The sequence below is a fragment of the Lonchura striata genome, chromosome 9 (genome assembly GCF_050655825.1).
Source record: "Lonchura striata isolate lonStrDom1 chromosome 9, ASM5065582v1, whole genome shotgun sequence".
Lineage (NCBI taxonomy): Eukaryota > Metazoa > Chordata > Aves > Passeriformes > Estrildidae > Lonchura > Lonchura striata.
In genome coordinates this window covers 27,299,700-27,317,660 of record NC_140711.1, presented here as the reverse complement: position 1 = coordinate 27,317,660, position 17,961 = coordinate 27,299,700, and the positions used below count along the sequence as shown (strand labels likewise).

General features: G+C 46.7%; 1 protein-coding gene across 12 annotated transcripts in view; it reads right to left on the bottom strand.

The window, feature by feature from the left end:
- Positions 1-17,961, bottom strand: part of TNIK (TRAF2 and NCK interacting kinase) — a 154,269-nt gene that overhangs the window by 20,013 nt on the left and 116,295 nt on the right. For 4 of the 12 annotated variants that reach the window (XM_021548188.4, XM_085587349.1, XM_085587347.1 and 1 more), the window contains 6 exons: positions 17,059-17,259; positions 11,603-11,767; positions 9,730-9,969; positions 7,379-7,485; positions 4,957-5,120; positions 3,748-3,845 (listed from right to left, as the gene is read on the bottom strand). In XM_021548188.4, coding sequence (XP_021403863.2) covers positions 3,748-3,845; positions 4,957-5,120; positions 7,379-7,485; positions 9,730-9,969; positions 11,603-11,767; positions 17,059-17,259 — 975 coding nt within the window. Of the gene's footprint in view, positions 1-3,003; positions 3,028-3,747; positions 3,846-4,956; positions 5,121-7,378; positions 7,486-9,729; positions 9,970-11,602; positions 11,768-17,058; positions 17,260-17,961 lie in introns of all 12 variants that reach the window. The other 8 variants (XM_085587353.1, XM_077785736.2, XM_085587352.1 and 5 more) reach the window with 3 other exon arrangements.

Genomic DNA, 17,961 nt, shown 5'->3' with positions numbered 1-17,961 from the left:
AGGTCTCAGACCCGACAGTCATATAAAATAGACACTGCTATTTCAAAACAAGGAACATGGCAGGCACCGTGTAGAAAAGAGACTTTTTGTTATCTTACATGCTTTTATAGCAATGCAGGGGGAAGCAGTAGGGCAGAAAAGCATGAGAGCTCGAATTAGAATGGGTTAGAGAACTCTGTTGCACAAGACATGCACATGACGAACAAAGCATTGCAATTGTCAGTCTTACCATTTCTCCCTATATTAGTGACCGAGGTAGGCATCAGTGCATTCGGTCAGAGATAAAGGATTAGGGAGAAAGAAACTCATTGAAAAAGACTAAATTCCACAATTCTCTTACGGCCACACTCTCATTTACTGCATTTCCAGTTTACCGTTCCAGCAGGGCGACTACGGCAATATTAATTATTGTTGCAAAAGGAGCTCTTAAAATCTATCCTGTCGACACGTGAAGAAAAGGATGGAGAAGCTCTATGGCTGAGATGCAAACCCAGCTTGTTTTTTAATGGTGAGGTAGGAATGTTTGGTAAGCAAGCTGAGCCCACACCTCCCGGCGGGCTCCCACCGGTGACAGCCACACATTCTGCTCCCAGGTCTGCCCTGCCCAGGCTCTGACACAGAGACTCCCCTGGACAGTGGAGAGCTTTGCATCAGACCCAGAAGTATAAGCATCCCAAAAAAGGCAAAAAAGGCCTTTTTTTTTTTTTTTAATTTTTTTTTTTTTAATTGATCAATCCCTGTTTCACAGCAGGTACTTGTGATGGGTTGTATATGGGTTGTTCAGCCTGGAGAAGAGAAAGCCTCACAGGGACACCTCAGAGCATTTTCCAGCACCTAAAGAAGCTCCAGTAGGGTTGTAGAGGGACTTTGGACAAGCGTATGGAGTGACAGGACAAGGAGGAATGGCTTCAAACTGACAGAGAGTAGGTTTAGATTAGATATTGGGAAGAAATTCTTTATTTAGACTGTGGTGAGGCCCTGGCACAGGTGGCCAAGGGAAGCTGTGGCTGCCCTGTCCCTGGAAATGTTCAAGGCCAGGATGGATGGGGCTTGGAGTGACCTGGGATAGTGGAATGTGTCCCTCCTTATGGACAGGGTGGAGGGGAACACTTTAAGGTCCCTTCCAACCCAAGCCATTTTCTGATTCTGTAGTTCTGTATCCCTCCAAATGATCTCTGTACCTTTAAGGAATGGCTCTTTACCATGATTAAATAGAGATTGTGGTATTTCAAGAGCTCCTTTTCAATGCCAACATGTTTGGGATTGAAATAGAGTCAAATCTGCAGTCACGACAACTAATTATTTTAATTAGTGCTGAAGCAGCTTCTATGATACGACTGCTTCTTTTCCTAAATAAGAATCAGCAGCAATTTGAGCAGCTTAACAATGCTTTCCATTTCGAGTATCAAACATGCTCTTTACTGAGCACTTGCCTTTGAATTGAATTAGAGCCTCTCACTTTAAAAGGGATTTTAGGACTGTGTAAGAGCCTCTTAAAACTGCAGCTGGACTTCTGCAGCACAGGACTCCTGAACTCCTCCCTGTCACAGCACTGGACTGTGAAAATGACTTTTTTTTTTTGCACCTTCCACTTCTAACGTGTTTCAAGGCACCCTATCAGCCTTTTTTGGCCATCACTAGAAGGTAGTCAAGTATTTTAAAAATCAGCTTAATTACTTTTTAATAACTAATTTGAAAGTTATAAGAGCAGTAATACTCCCAGACAATATAATCAGATAACTCATATTTCCTAGTTAAAGCTTTGCCTCGGGATGGTTAATTCTTTGATGCTATCATTTTGTTTGAGTAATGAGCACTTTGTAGGATTAAACAATTTCACCAAGTTGCTCCTGGACCAAAAACAATCTGACAACTAGAGAGAAAGTGCTCTGTACTTCCACACATGTTCCAAGTGTTATTACTGAGGGTGACATAATACATAAGTTTGTGGTGTCAGTGCTCTTTAATTATTTTTAATTACAAAGCCTTCTTTATATTTAATATTTGCTGGAATCAAGTCAGATTGGATTCCAAAATGACATTGCTCCTTGAGCTTGAATTCAGCACACACACTGCCTCTATTTAGACACTGATTTATGTGCTTTTTTCTTAACAAAGCACCTCATTAAACAAAATGTATTGCTCATATTTTATCCAAGAGAACAAGTTAACTAACCAGCACATCTTCCTTCTTTCGTATCATCTATTTTTAGAGGAAAGAGGCTGCAAAAAAGGCTGCTGAAACCAGTGCTTTCTGCTACAGCCCTGCAGTTACCAGTTTCTGCAGTGTGCACAGCGATGCGTGTGTGAGGCAAGTTAAATGTTAAAGCAGGAACGCTGGGTCTGTGCCCATGAATGTTTGAACATTCACCACTGCCAGATGCACATTTAAAATATTATCCTAAGTGAAAAAGGTGTACTTCAGGACTCTCATTTTTTAAGAGGATGAATGAGGACCAGCACTGCCATCAGCACCCAAGGTGGCTCTGCTGACTCTACCTTTGCAAGTGAGAATGAACAACCCACTGCTCTGTTTTTCAAGTGCCTTTTTTTGAATTAGACTTAGAACACATTTCAAAAAGTACTTGATGGCCCCACTGAAATCAGCAGGTGGCCAGGGGCTGTGGCTGAGAGCAGAATGTGGTGAGGGGTCCAGGCTCCCCGACCTCCTCCACCGGCATGAGAATCCTCCACTCTCGCTCCTTCTCTTTCCAACACGCTGAACAATAACAGCACCACCTGCTCCCCCACGTGAAGGGATGCCTGTGCCCTGGCCTCCATGCAAGTGGTGTGGCCAGCAGGTTTTGGGCAGCCCAGGGCTGAGCAGAGCACACCAGCAGTGCTGTCCCCTCCCCGCGGGCGCCACCGGTTCGCTCTCCCGTCCGACCCGAGATTGCATCGCCACCTTTATCAACGCCAGCACCAAGAAAACCCAGCTTGGAATTAAGCACTAACTAGTCAACCTTGCATAGGCATGACCCACTGAGAAAAGATATCACTAACCTCATCTATAGCTTTCTTATAGCTCTGTGGGTAAAGGAAGAATAATCAGCATCAGAGGAAACAGATCGGGACAGGAAAAAGCCAGAGGAAGGGCAAGCAGGTTAGAAATAAAATTACAATTGTTAGCTCAACGCTGTGGAGTGTAGAGAAAAAAAACATCATCAACAAAACATTAATACACATTAAAATAGAGAAGCAGTGGAAATTCATATAGTTTTTAGGCCAACTCTGCAGTTTTAAGATACAAATGTCAACAGCATTAAACCAGGAGGAAACACTTCGGATGAGATTTTGCTCAGAATAATAGAAGGGGAGTGTACAGAGACCACTACCAGGTGGGGTTTAAGCTGGGAAGGCTGTAGGGGGCTGGTTGGTTCCCCAGCCTTCATGAGCAGAGCATCCCCCTGCTGGGTGCTGCGGGGGACATGCAGCACGGAACACAACAAGGTGCCATCGGCCACCGCCGCGCCCAAGCTAGCAAAGCCCTTAAGCGTCTGCTTCACCTGGAAACACAGGCTTAAGTGCTTTCCCCTAGGCTTGGGCTCCTGGTAAAAACTCATGCACTCTCTTAAGCATTCAAATCTCCCAGGGGCTCTCGCTGTACTGCTGCTTTCCAGTCTCTCTGCTGGAGCAGCAGCAGTACTAGCCTGTTTTTTGGGGTCCCCGCGGTTGTGCCACCGCACCGAAGGGAAACGTGGCCAAGCCAGCTGGCAGCATTCCCTCGGGAAGGAATTGAGGACTCACAGCGGGTCGGCTCGGTCGTGTCACGTCCCTGTTGTCCTCCTGCTTGACCTTGGCGGGCTCATGGGAGAGCACAGGGGACCCTTCGGGCTTGGTGTTCCCTGGTGAAAGGCAGGTGGAGAGAGTGGGAATTAAAATGCTGCCAAAAGCATCACTGCATCGTGACACCTGGGACAGGTGGGAACAGGGGCTTCATCATCACTTTGCTTCTGCTGTCCTGACAAACACTCCTGGCTCCTTTCTGCTCCTCCACCAACAGAGCAAGACAAGCCATAATCCTGCCCAGCCCTCTCACAGAGTTACTGCTCCTTTTCTACTAAAGAAACAAATTTACTTTGCAGAAGAGCAGGGCATGTGATAAATGAAAAGCTCTGCAGCATCTGACACCACTAGGACAATATTTGTCACAGGATTCCTCATTAGTAAAAACAAAACCAGACCTGAAATGACAATGGGTTACAAACTCCTTTTATTGACTACCTAGAGGACTGATGGTTCCAACAACAGACACCATCACCTTATGGCCAAGTCATAAAATATTCAACACATGGAGGCAGCATTTGTCTCAATGCTCTTCAGCCCTGGGGGATGGAAGCGTGGGGCTGTGCCAGAATGCAGATGTGTGGGTGTATGGGCTATGGCAACTCCACTACTCCGTTGCCATTAAACAGGGGAATGGAGTAGCTTTAAGAGAGGCTTCAGGATGAGAGAGAACAATCTGGCTACACACATAAACCCCTATCAGCACGGCTGCCTGGTGAAAGCATTTGAGAGAAAGCTTCTTACAGGTTATGCCACTCCACTGATCCCATCTCGGGCACAAAGATGAACCCCCAAAAATATATATCAATTAAAAGTAAAACACACTCCCAAAGAAGCCACATCAGGAGAGGCACTCCAGGGTGGGTGAAGACAGGAAGCACACTGGTTGTTTCCTTTGTTTACCCTAAAGCATAACTCCCATCTCCTTTTGCCAAGGCTACTTGGCAGTGAGATGCTGTGGTCATCTTATATCAGCCTCCAGGGAAATGGGGCTGTTGGCAACTCTGTCTGCAAGGCCAGCAGGTCACAAAAACACATCAGAAATGATGGATCCTCTGATTTTTTAAAAGTTTTTAAAAAGCAAACATGAGATCACAGGCCTTTGCCCTTGCTGCTTGTCAGGAAGCCTCCCCAGGTGTGCCGGGTGCTGAGGGATGCTCCCGAGCTCACCTCTGACTCTGTTGCGCTCGCTGGAGCCAGCCTGGGAGCCAGGCTGGGATCCACCCTGGGAGCTGGGCTGGGAGCTGGGAGTGCTGGAGCTGGAGGAGCTGCCACTGCTGGTCCTCTGCAAGGGGCTCTCCACGATGGTCTCTGTCCTCCTCAAGTCTGGGTTGCTGCAGGAGGACAAAACAAAAGAGCACCATCAGCCAGGGTCACACCCACCCCCAGGGCTCCAGACCCTTCCCACACTGACAGGAGTGGCTGCAAAGGCCTCCTCAGCTGGAGGAGACAGGGCTGAGGTCACCAATTATGGGTGCACTATGGCCACAACAACAAAAAAAAATTGCCTGGAGAAGCTTTCTGCTCTTACTTGGTAGAATTTGGCAACCACTAAAAGATTCTTTGCTCTCGATCCCCTGTCTGTAGATTTGCAAAGCTTGAGTTACCTAATTAGCCACCAAAATTCTTCATAAAAGCCAGAATTTGTGATGTGCTGTTAGACAAAGACTTCAGCAAAGCAAGGATCTCAAATTTGCAGCAAGGCTGCAGACCTCTTATACCACTTAATTCACAGTTCCCAGTTTTCATGGCTTCACTTCAAACTTGCATCAGATATCCACTTTTCCTCCTTGACTTTTCTCACCCTTGTGAACACAGATAAATCTAGAATAAAAAGTGCCCTTGGTACACAAAGAGTGACTAATATCTCTCTGGGTATCAGATGCCTTTAGGAAATTAATTCTTACTTGGCACTGAAATGACATCAGAAGAGATGTTAATGCAGAGTTAGGCAATTTGATTTTATACAATGTTTCTGGAAGTGATCTTATTCAAAGTCCACTTTAAAATATATAGAAAATACTCCCTCATTTGTCATAACAGGTGACAAATAAAATAAGGGGTATTTTTGTAATATTTGCATTTATGCATGAGGAGAATCAAGAACGAATAGGGAAAACATGGGAAAAAGGAATAATATGACATTACTGTGAGAGAAATAAAGGATTAAATAATTTCAATGAAAACTTAAGTTTAACAGACATGTGGAAGTATCATAGTAATTTCCAATTTTCATCAAACTGAAAGCTTCCACTTCATGCTGTATAGCTGACATCCTTAGCTAAATTAATTGATGAAGTATGTTTGAAAACTTTGGCAAATTATGTATTTACCTGCACTGACCAGGACTGGGACAGTGAGGGTGCAGGAAACACTGGGCAACCTTGAATTTGAATCCCAGATTTCCATTATCCTTTTTACTTTCCATACCATCACTGATAAAGACTACACAGTCCAACATCCCTCTGCATTTTAAACTGTCCTTCAAGCAACAGCTAATTAAAAGAACAACATTTTCAAGAATTCAAAATGTTTCAGCCTTTGGCAAAGAAGAGCAACAAACCATGACATGCTTTTTCTCTAATTAAAACAAAAAAAAAACCCAAAAAAACCCAACAAAAAATACTCTTCCTCCTACTGCTGTCCCTGCCAGTGACTTGGGGCTGCTGCCCGTGAGTTTGCCGAAGCACAGAGGGGGCACTGGGCTGGAGAGGGAGGCGTATGCTGACACTGGTGACAGCACACACCATGAACATCCCCACATTCACTTTTTGACCTCACCCTCTGAGGACAAGGCAGGAAGAAGCAGCCAAGCAAGGCTAATTGGAACTCGCATTTCTCCCGGGATCTGCCCTGTCTGAGGTCTCGTTCTGTGCAGCAGAGACAAGCTCTTGCATGACTAAGCTGTGTTTTTCCCATCCAGCTCTGAGCAGAGCCTGTCAGCTTCCCTGCTCGTTTTAAACATGCCCAGGGACAGCTGTGACACAGCAGAGATGGGAGCATGGCGATGGCACAGCACCTTCCCAGGAGCTCACTGCTGTGCCAGAGCTGGACCTGGCTAAGCTAAAGGCCCAGCCCCAGAAAGCTGAAAGGAATTCAATCCTTGATCTACATCTAGGGAAGATCTCAGCAAGCTGTATGAGTGTCTGTCCTGCAGCACATTCTTTAGTCATTATCTGTGAAAATGTATGGAATGTACCACTGAGACCTCCCCACTGGCTTATAGGGATCCACTGATGTGCAAGAGGTGAGAACCAGGACCTAATTCCACTAAGAGAAGCACCCAAAATCCTGTTTGATTCCACAGCAGCAAATGCAGCATCCACCTCCAAACCCTGCAATGCCCAGGAATGCATTCAGCCAAGGAAGCAAAGCCTCCAGGGATTCCAGTGCTCCAAGCCTTGTCAGCACAAATCTCTGTTGGATGCAAAAATTCATCCCCGACTCAAGAGAAGCCTTGCAAATGTGGTGTTCAGTCAGCTAAAGCAGGGCTGGACTGCAGCTCGTGTCTGGGCTCCCAGCTGGGCAATGCTGGGGCAGTGCAGCAGTGGCACACCAGGATCACTCCTGCCCATCCCCTCCCTGTCCTCACCTTGCCCGAATGGGCTGGGAGCCCAGGCGGGGCCCCAGGGCGCTGCCATTGCCTGGGGAGTTCTTCCTTGCCAGGGCAGGGGATATGGAAGTGGTTCGTTGAGGCACCTGGAAAGGAATGGAGACATCTGCAGTCAGCCAGGCTGGGCCACTCGCTCGCCTGAGCCATCACACAACACCACCTTCCAGCTCTGCCTTAAGGCTGATTTACAGCTGATTTCCCACTGAGAGAAAGGCAGATTTAGGGCAATTATAAAATACAAGGCTCTCAGCTTTTAGAAGGAATCACTGGAGTGTGAGGCAGCAGCAAGCTGCAGTGGTGCTCTCAGGGATGCTCCTGGCACAGGAGCCCCCAGAGCAGCCTGGCTACCACCAAACAGGACACTTACTTCTAAAAGAAATGTATGCACATACACACAAATATATATATAGTTTAAATCTAACAAAACCCATAAATGTAATTTTTAAAATACAATTCAGACTGAAGTGCATTTCAACAGCCACAACGGAGGTTTTGTATCTAGCTCAGATATGACACACGCCAGCAGACAGAAGGTGTTGACTTGGACAAACAAGAGGGTTGACAGAGGGAAGATCCAGACTGACCCACCTAACACTGAGATTAAACACTGTGACCTTCACTGAGCTTCAGATGCCACTGCTGCTGGCAGAATGGCTCAGCATCAACACCCAAAGCCAACCACAGCCTACAGGGGCAGTGACAGGTAACCCTGGAACTCTGCCCCATCCCGTGGGAGCTCAGGCATCACTGCGTGGCCACAGGTGCAGTGGCCTCATCCCCCAGCACCTCAGGTGATGTGGAGAGGCAAGACAATACTCACCGTTCAATACCTTGCACCAGGTAACAGAAAGGCCAAGGGCTTGTCAGGATTAGCAAGAAAAAGGATTAGGCTTGGCTTTTTTAAAGAATAAACACACGGTTGCATTAGGCAAGATAAGAGAAGATATAGAGAGCCTGGACTGCAGCATCACCAGCTGCAGCATGTCCCAGTACAAAGCAGTCTCCCCTCCAGGTAGGGTACTCTGCAGTCAGGACTTGGGGAGTTTTCCACCTTCCTCTGAAGCATCCAGCCATAAGCACTGGCAGAAACAAGACCCTGGACCATGGAGACAGCTGGTCCTGCCCCTGGGGGCAGTCCTTTTGCTCCTGCTTGCAAACACCTCAAACCCACCTTGGGCAGTCCAGTGTGAAGTCAGGCTCCTCATGGGTGGTGCTGCCAACACAACAGCCCTAAATGTGATCTGGTGGGATCCTTTCCAGAGTCCACTTCCCCCCAGCCAAGGGGGAAAATACTGCACAGTGCTGGAGAACAGCTTTTCTCCCAGCAGCCACGGTCTCACCACGCAGGGCTTCACTGCAGCCGAGCGTCCTTCTCAAAGGACTCATGGCAAAAGCCAGTATTAAATTGCAGGGGCTTTTTCTTAATTAGGTTAAAACCAGGCAGCCACCCTCCTGCACTATGAAGGAGCCAAGCACACAGACAGTTCCAGGAGCTCTTGGCTTGCTGTTGCCTTCAGCAGAGCACTGATGTCTCCTCTTGCTTGGTGACAGCAGAAATAGGAACATTCTAAACACCCATGACACCACCACAGATCCCTTGCAAAGGGAGGCTTACCTGGTGATTGCGACTTTGCTCTTAAAAAGGCAAGTCACTCACATTGCAAATACATAGAAAAATTGCCTCTCAATCAGGGACAAATACTGCCTCCCTGTCACTAATCAATTTATAATCATTTCTCCTCTGTAAAAATCCTCCCGGCTGAGCACTGATTCACTGTAAGGGGAACTTTAATGGCTAAGTTATAATTCTTCCAAAGTGAAGGTGTATAAACAACACAATCGAAATACTGGTCCAGAAGAATCCTAATTAAAGAGGTACTGCCAGACACTGCCAAAATGTCAATGAATGTATAAAGCTGCTGGAGCCCTTACAAGTCTTCCATCAATATTGATCGTAACTGGAGGCATAGTACTGGACTAAAAAGGACCCGTCTTATTGAGTATGACAAATTTTATGTTCCTATAATTCTATTTAAGCAGAAGGTTGTTTTTTATCCAAGGGAAAGAAGAGATTAATTTGTTTTGGCCTCTGTCTGAGCTCGAGAACTTTCTTTGCTGGAGGGCAGTGCTGTTTTGCAGCTATTTTTTGCAGCCAAGAGCAGCTCCCAGCATGTCCTGCAAACCCTGCCTGAGGAAATGCAGCCCCTGGGCAGGTCAGGCCCCACTGCAGAGCCTCGGGGTGGGCTCAGTCCTGCCCACTCTGCTTTGCCAGAGGGACTCAGCTCTGGGATTGCCTCTGACGTGCTGAAAGCGAGGAGCAATTGTGTTACCTTTGGTGGAATGTCTTCCTCCTGCCGTAACCAAGAACTTCGGTCAAACTTTTCAATGCGAGGGGGCAGAGGAGGGTTTTCTGAGGTGGGGTCCGAGTTCTGCCTTGGCATCTCAGTGCGGTGAGAGGTCACCGTCAGAGCCTCCTGAAACCCAGCCAGTCCCTTTGCAGGCTGTTCATGCAGTGACTGAGACCCAGACAAGGAGCTTCCTTGGGATTTCACAGTGACCAGATGTGGAATCTAAGCACCAAGTCAAAACAGAACTATCAGTCAAAACGGAGGGTTAAAAAAAAAAAAAGGAATAAAAAAGAATTTAAAAATTTGATTTAAAAAAATTTTTTTTTGATTAGCACTTTGGATGCACTGAAAAGCCCCCTTGGTCTGAGATCAGCACTGCCTTGGTTTCAGGAACTTCTGACTTACATCACTTCAAGGCAAGATCTGTTAAAAATCACACTCCCGCACACGCTGTGCCCGCCCCAGGCTCTGCTGCTGCTGGCCCAAAGTCCAGCTCCTACACCTGCACCTCTGTGGTTGTACTAATGAGGTTTGGCATGGATTTTCCATGTTAAAAATGAAAAAAAAAACAAAAAGAAGGAAACGATAATAAATAATAATTGATTAAAAAAATCGTCAGGAATTCTGAGGCATAGATGGCTTAAAAAATATCTTGAGGTATGAGCTTCTACAGGTCTTGGTGGCTCCCTACAGGTTGCAAGTTTAAGGAATACTGACATCTGTTCTGGGAAATCTGTGAAAATCACAAGGTTACAGTTTGGGAAATCAGAGCTTCTTCCCCAGACTCTGTGAAGCTGCACTCCTTTGATACAACAGGGTTGTGACTTTTATTTAAAATTTCTACATACAGATCTCTGTACGTGTCCATATCTCACGGGTACACAAGTATGCACACACACACTGACACAGGGCTCTGGGCTTCAAGCAATTCTTTCCTGAGTATTTTATTGCCAAAAAAAAGTCTTTGTAGCTGCTGATGGTACAGGGCGCCAAGAAGGTCACTGAAAATTATTTGGTCAGTCAGAGGGATGACAGTGAAGTGGGGTTTTGCCCACTTTCCAAATGCATACAAAGAAAGTATGTTTCAGGGCTTTCCTGCACATTTTTGTTTAAAGCTGGCTCCCGTACTGGAGGTGCCACACGTGGCTGGCACTTAGTTGGCACATATTCCATAGAAAGCCCAGCTGAACTTGGAGCAAAGGCTTTGTACTTCCCTCCGAAATCCCTGCTGGACTCTGTGGATCTGTGGGAGCAATTCCAAGGCTGGACCAGAGCCAGCACCGACACTCCTACAGCTTTTAGTAGCAGATACTTGCAGACCTCATGTCTGGGAGAAACTTCTAAAATAACGATGCCCCTCCTCTGTGACAGTCATGGTGATCTATGCCCTCTCCAGATGTGATTGTGACTGATGTCAACTCAATGGAAAACCAAAACAAAACCTTGAATATAAAGCGGCAAAGAAAGCAAAACCTCTTTCTGATGATCCTCAGCATCAAAGCATCCCGGGTCTTTTGTACCAGGCTTTGTGGTTTTAATCCTTTACATAAACCAGATCCAAAGAGGATCAGAGCAACAGCTGCACTGGACCAGAGCAGCAGTTCCTCCTGGTCCTCCAGCTTGTTTCTAGCAGTAACCAGTACGTGATGCTTCAAAGGAAGGTATAAACCAGCGTGATGTTGCTAACACATGGAGGTGACAAGAGGAATACACTCATGCATGTAGATGCTGCTCTTACTGATGAATATGCTTAAGGCTGAGAAACCAGGGAGCCAGGTGCTATTTCCCTTCATCCACTCTTCCTTGTTTCCTTGCCAGCACCCCCAGCCTCCTGGCAACGGGAGAGCACCATTACCTGCGGGTCCACGGGTCGGAGCAGGGGTGGGGTCCGGGCTGGCTGCACGCCGCTGATGCTGAAGGACTCGGACCGAGGAGGCAGGTTGGGGTCAGAGATCCTGTTGGCCACCTTATGGGGCATGGCCGGCGAGCTCTGGCGATTGAGCCGGGAGCGCTCCTCCACCTGTGGGACACGGGGAGAGGGGTCAGCGCCCCCAGGAACCCATTTCCAATGGAAAGCCAAGGTATGCATAAACATACAGAAAGCTCCCTGTCACAGCGAGCTCATGGGCACTATTTCCCCTTTCCCGGGACCCTGTGACTCTGATCAGATAACCCTGGACCCCTCCTTCCTGCCCCAGCTGGTGGAGAGCCAGGGAAGCCCACCCTGCCCAAAGTCTATATAGACCCCTGACATTTCCTGTTCATGCTCTTTTGCTCCATTCTCTACATGGACACCACAGAATAAAGAGAGTTAAACCAAGTATTTCGGGATAAGAGCCTCTTTTGGAAATCTTTGCCATCTCCCTGATATTCTTCCCCTCACAGCCTCAGATCTCTGGGCTAGCCTGATATTCAGGGGGCTGTGCGAGGGGGGGAACATCAGCTCCCTTCTCTTTAGGTATGCCACCCTTGTGCCAAGAATGACACAAGAACAGACGAGGACGCAGCGTAAAAAGGAAGAAAAGAAGGCCTTAATGGAAAGGAAATTTCAGCTTAAATAGACTGATATGATACATTCTATTTGACTGGTTAGTTAATAGAAACATCTTTCTCACACACCATCCTTGAGAGAAACAGAAGAGCAAGGTGGAAAAACACCACCTGCAGATTGTTTATGCTAACAAATTACCACATTCCTACAACTCCCTAAAAATTCTCACAAGCCACTGTGAGAAACGATTGCCGTTTCTCTCTCCCTGACCAGGCTGGCATCCACATAGGTATATCATATCTATTGTTTGATCAAGGTGGTGATCAGTCACAGGTTGGACTTGATGATCTTGGAGGTGTTTCCCAGCCTAAGTGATTCTGTGATCATGGAATCCAAGTTATCCTGTTATTGCAAACTGTGCAATAAATGTGTTTTAAAGACATGAAAAGGACTGCTTGAATTTATATGCTTAATTAATTTCTGAATATGAAATGGAAAAATTAAGAAACGAAAAAGAAAAAATAAAGAAAAGGCAGGACACCTCAGAGAGATGTTACTAGAAGATGATTCCTGAGAAGCTCTGGCTTCTTCTCAAATGGATCTCTAATCAAGGGGACCATTTTCCTTCACTGTTATAAACACCACAACGGGTAGTTTTGTTTGATCTGAATAAAAGAATAAACATGGCAGCCGGAAAACTGTTTGCTTTGATCTGAATTTACTGAGTCTGGCACCTTGTCATGTATGGGAGGGGAAAAACCTCTTTTACTGAGAGAGAACATCAACCCAAAGGCCACTGCTTTCAGCTCCCCTTGATGGGAACACGGTGGTTTCAGCTCACCCAGTCGTGCCATCCTGTAGTTAGGCTGTGCATTGATATTCAGGCAGCATATGCTATGCAGAATTTTTGATACCTCCAGATCTGATGTGTATTTTATTTATGTGTCATTAAAGTGTTAAATACCCCCAGCATGTCTCAATTCCACTGTGGATGATGCCATGCTAAAAGGCAATATTTACAACACGTGTGCTTGGAAAGAACCACAGCTCTTCTTTAAGTAAATACTCATGAAACAAAAGAACCATTGTATGAATAAAAATTAATCCTTTTCAGACACTGAGCATGAGACAGAGTAAAATATAGGTAAGAAATGTATGTTATGGACTGTTTGCTTTTTGAGTTCATGAGGGGCCACCTGGCCTACTGCTGTGTCCTAGAAGGTCACCACAACTTCCCCAGGCCCACCAGGGCGCAGAGGCTGTGCAAAGCTCTGCTCAGCAGTGCCCAAAAATGGGGACACAGGGATGTGAAGGGGAGCAGGGTGGGAAGGAGAACTCCCTCTGAAAGGGAGCAGCAGCCCAAGTGCTGGGTCACAGGCTGCTCCAGTCCAGCTCCTCCTCAGCCAAGCCTTGGCAGCGACAGGCAGAGATGGAGCCGCCGCCGAGCTGCTCCCGGCACAATGCCAGGCCCTGATGTGCAGCTGATCGTGGAGCGTGTCCAGGCTGCTGTGGAGAAGGCAGGAAAGATCAAATGGGGGTGTCTGGGTGCTGGAAAGGAGAAAGGTGTTTGATTTCCCACTGCCAGTATCTCCTCACTTGCACCTTGTGGTCTCAGCACAGCCGAAGATGCTCTTGGGACTCTCCAGCTGTGCTTGGTGGGGCCCCACCGATTCACTATTAGGCAGAAAGGGGGGAAGGGCAGCAAAACCCTTCAGGAGTTCATCATTGCTCAAGTACAGACCATCTCTAATTGAACTCAAGATTCCCCAAAACAGGAAAAATCTTAGCAGTGCTGTGCAGTCCCAGTAGAAGGCTGCTAATGTTTTACTACATCACTTCAAAGTGAGAGCAGGATAAAAGCCACGGGGACTGAAGGAGGAGCTGATTGTGAGTGTTGGCTGCTGCAGAGAACTGAACAGCTCGTGATGCACAGCTGAGTCCTGAGTTCTCCCAGGGAAGCTCTGAACAGTGGGAAAGCACCACAGGGGTCTGCCACCATGTGGAAAATGTGGACACCTGTCCCCTCCCTTCTGCACAATCATGTGTGCTATATTCCTGCCCAAACCCAAACTTCAGCTGACCAAGCTTCTCCCTATCTGCAACACCTTGTTTTGCAAATACTGATCCATAACAGAAAATTCAGTAATAAAGAGAGCTACTAATTACACGACCACAGCTCAGAGTGCAAATGCCACATCCCTGGCTGGATCACAGAGGGTCCCAACGTGATCTCCAAAAAAAACCAAACAGTCCATAATTTTAAGAGATGTGCCTGGAAAAACAGGGCAGATGTAGCACAGCACCCAAGCTACATCCCAAGTTAGCTTCTAGTGGATAATCCTGAGTAACAAGAAGATGAGTAGAAGGGGCAGCAGAAGGGAATGTGCATCCATGCATTTTGGCAGGACTATCTGCTCAGACTGTTTCATTCAGCATCAAGAGAAATCTTTGACTGTGCTCTGGGGAAGCTGTGAGAGATGCAGCACAGGCTGGTTCCTCACCCAGAGCTTTGTCATCACCAACAGGCCAGTCTCTTAACCAGGGGATGCAGGGAAACAACCACAAGGTGAGTGGCCACAGCCTCACCTTGATGCTTTACCCCACTCCTGCAGGGCCTTGGGTCACCCTGTGAAAACCAGTGAGGTGGGAAAATGTATACATAAAGAAGAGGTGTGAAAATTAAAGAGGAGGGCTCAGCTGTGCTGATCAAGCTCCTACGAGAGAAGACTCGAGATCAAAACAGCACAAAAACAAGGGCAGTATGGGATATAATGCAAAATCCTCAAGAAATATCCAAATAAGCTTTGCACAGCCTCCAGAAACTGTAGGCTGAGCACCAGACTTGTCTTTTCATTGTTCCCACAGGAAAACAAAGTCTCAATATTTCTGTTAAATTAGCATGCATGGGTTGGGTATGGAAATTGCTAAACTATAACAAAAACCATGGTGGCTCATTAAGTATCAGCACAAATCTATCTGTAGAGCCAGCAAAGGTGGGCCTTCAATATATGCAGCAAAGTACCTGTATTGTGTTAAAAGCAGGACTAAACAGAAGATAAAACAGGATGGAGGCAAGAGAAGTCATTCTGGGAGATTCCCAAGGTGCTTTGCTGAGGCAGTACATCAAATACTGCTCCCAACAGCAGAAAGATGCCACAGCTTGGAGCATTTAATTAGAAACCAGACAGAGTGACACAGGTAAGGAATAAATGGTTTGGAGAGCTAATTGGTAGAAGCTGGAGAAGTTCCCCAACAACAGGAAACCTCATCTTCCCTATGATTTTGGCAAAGGGCAAGAGGCCACGTTCTGCTGCTCTTATTAACACTGTGCAGCTCCCAATGTCCTGCTTCCAGTGACAGCATCAAAAATATGCCAGCCCCATGAAACAGAAGAAATGGGCCTTTGTGTTTGAAAGGGAAAGCTAAATCCAGCACTTTTCTCCTTCACCCCAGATAAAAAAATAATACTCCTTTTTACATATCTTTGCTAAAGTTTTGCAGACAGTGCCAGAAGTACTTAAGCACTGTTCTACAGGGTTTACTTAAAACCAGGCAATAAAAGACAGTTTATTCACTTTTCCCTGCCCACTACCTATTCCCAGCACTCCAGCAGATGGACAAGAGCGACCCAGCTCTTCACAAAGCTGCAGAGGCACCACCCAGGTGGAAGCCTCTCTCATCAGAGGCAGCTCAGCACATCTGGAACACCTCATCTGCAATCCCACTTATCAAACCTCTTCTTTCACTGAAAGGGCTGGAGAATGATGATGCAACTCCATGTAAATCTATCATCTGGTGCACTGCCACCAAAAGATACTGAAGAGTGAACTGGAAGGTAATAAATGAAAAGTCCAAGTGAGTGTGTAGAGGTGAAAAGAATTTTAGACACCCAGATCTATCCCTGTGATGGTTCAGAAAGGCCACTGGTCTTTTCTTAGCAACTGGTGGCTGAACTCCTTGAGCATTCAATGCTTGCACGTATTGTGGATGCAGCTGAGGACTGTCAAGAGGAAAGAAGAGCTGTATCTTGGATGCACACCACATGTCTGCCAGGAATAAAGGATGCCAAGCAGTGCTCCTGCTTAGTAGGAAGAATAGGGAAGTTATTAAAGTATCTTTCTGCCCAGGATAATGGTAATAAAAGTAAACAAGAAAGAACTTTAGAAAAATTAATAGCAAAAGCAGGCATCAATCTTACTGGAGTCACCACAAAGAGATTAAGGAGAAAGAGTCTGCACATGATCCTGAATCTGCACTGCAGACAATGCATGTCTTCATCTTTTCAAGACTATTCAGACTAGCAACAATTAATATTCAAGATCTCACAACTATTTCAATCCTCTCATTTTGTCTCAGAGAAAAAATCAGCAAAGAGCAACCCCAAGGGATATAGCCCTGAGCCTGGGGGGGAAAGCTGTCTAACCCCTACCTATGTGAAATTAGGGCTCAGCAAAGAAATTCACAACCATGACCCTCTGCATTCACCCCTGACCCCTGCAGACTTGTGAACATGCCAGGAAGGAGAATGAGGAGATGACCTTCAAAGTCCATTCCAATTGAATTCTATGATTCTGTGTCCACAAGCCCCCAGCCAGGCTGAACCCCTCCAGGAGGTATCCATTCTCCTTCTCACATGGCCTCATGGAAAAACCTCCCTGTTTGTACAAACACAGACACACTGCACCAAGCTGGGGGTGTTCCCAGCACAGCTGATGGCATCTCCTGCGCCCCCACCCTGTGCAGCACAACCTGCTCTGTGCATTTCAGACCCAGCCCTGCAGATGCACACGAGCACCATCATCCTCCCTGCTCTCCCTTACCTCCTTGGCCCACGCTGGCTTCTCGCTGGCATTTATCCCTTCTTTGTAGTGGTAGAGGGGTTTCTTCTCTGCTGGCCTCTGGTCCTGCCTCTGCTGCTGCTGCTGCTGCTGCAGGGACACCAGGTAGTCCCGCTCCTGCTGGAGCTGCCTCTGCAGCCTCTCCGCCTGCCGCTGCTCCTCCAGCTGCTTGCGCTTGTACTCCTGCCCAGGAGAAAACACAGTGACAAGGTGCCCAGCCAGCCTGCAGATTTATCTGTTTGGGTCAACAACAGGGCCTGAGCATCTGAAAGGTTGTTTTCTGGCAGAGCTCGCTGATTTGGAAGACTTTGGGGACAGAGCTGTAAAGCATCCCCAAGGAGAGACAGCAAAGCCAGCAAATTCAGAGTTGTGACTCTGCCAGTGATGCTTTGCAGCCACTGAACTGCCTCGTTTGGTAGGAATGGGGGATGTCAGTGCTGCCTCGTCAGGGAAACCCTGCAAGACCCACTGAGGGCTGATGTTTGCTTAGGAATTACCACTGACTTTGCCCAGGATAAAAAAATGAGGGATCAATTCAATGAGGTACCTAACATCACCTGATCAAGATGGGGATCAGGGTAAACTGGTCTAGTGTAAGGTGTCCCTGCCCATGGTAGGGGGTTGGAAAGAGAGTCTTTAATGTCCTTCCAACCCAAACCATTTCATGATTTTATGGTCAGACAAAACCCAACTGAAGCCGACTCCTATGTAGGACCAATTAATTGATCCTGGGAAGAGCCAGACTGCAAAGACTGTGTGATCTTTCTGAATCCCTACAGCTCTATGGGTTTAAAGGAGTAAATAATTTTGAGAAGTCCTTTTAAAAGATAATGGCTTGTGTGAGGGCTTTTGTTTTTCCTAAATAAAATAGCAAGACAAAAAAAA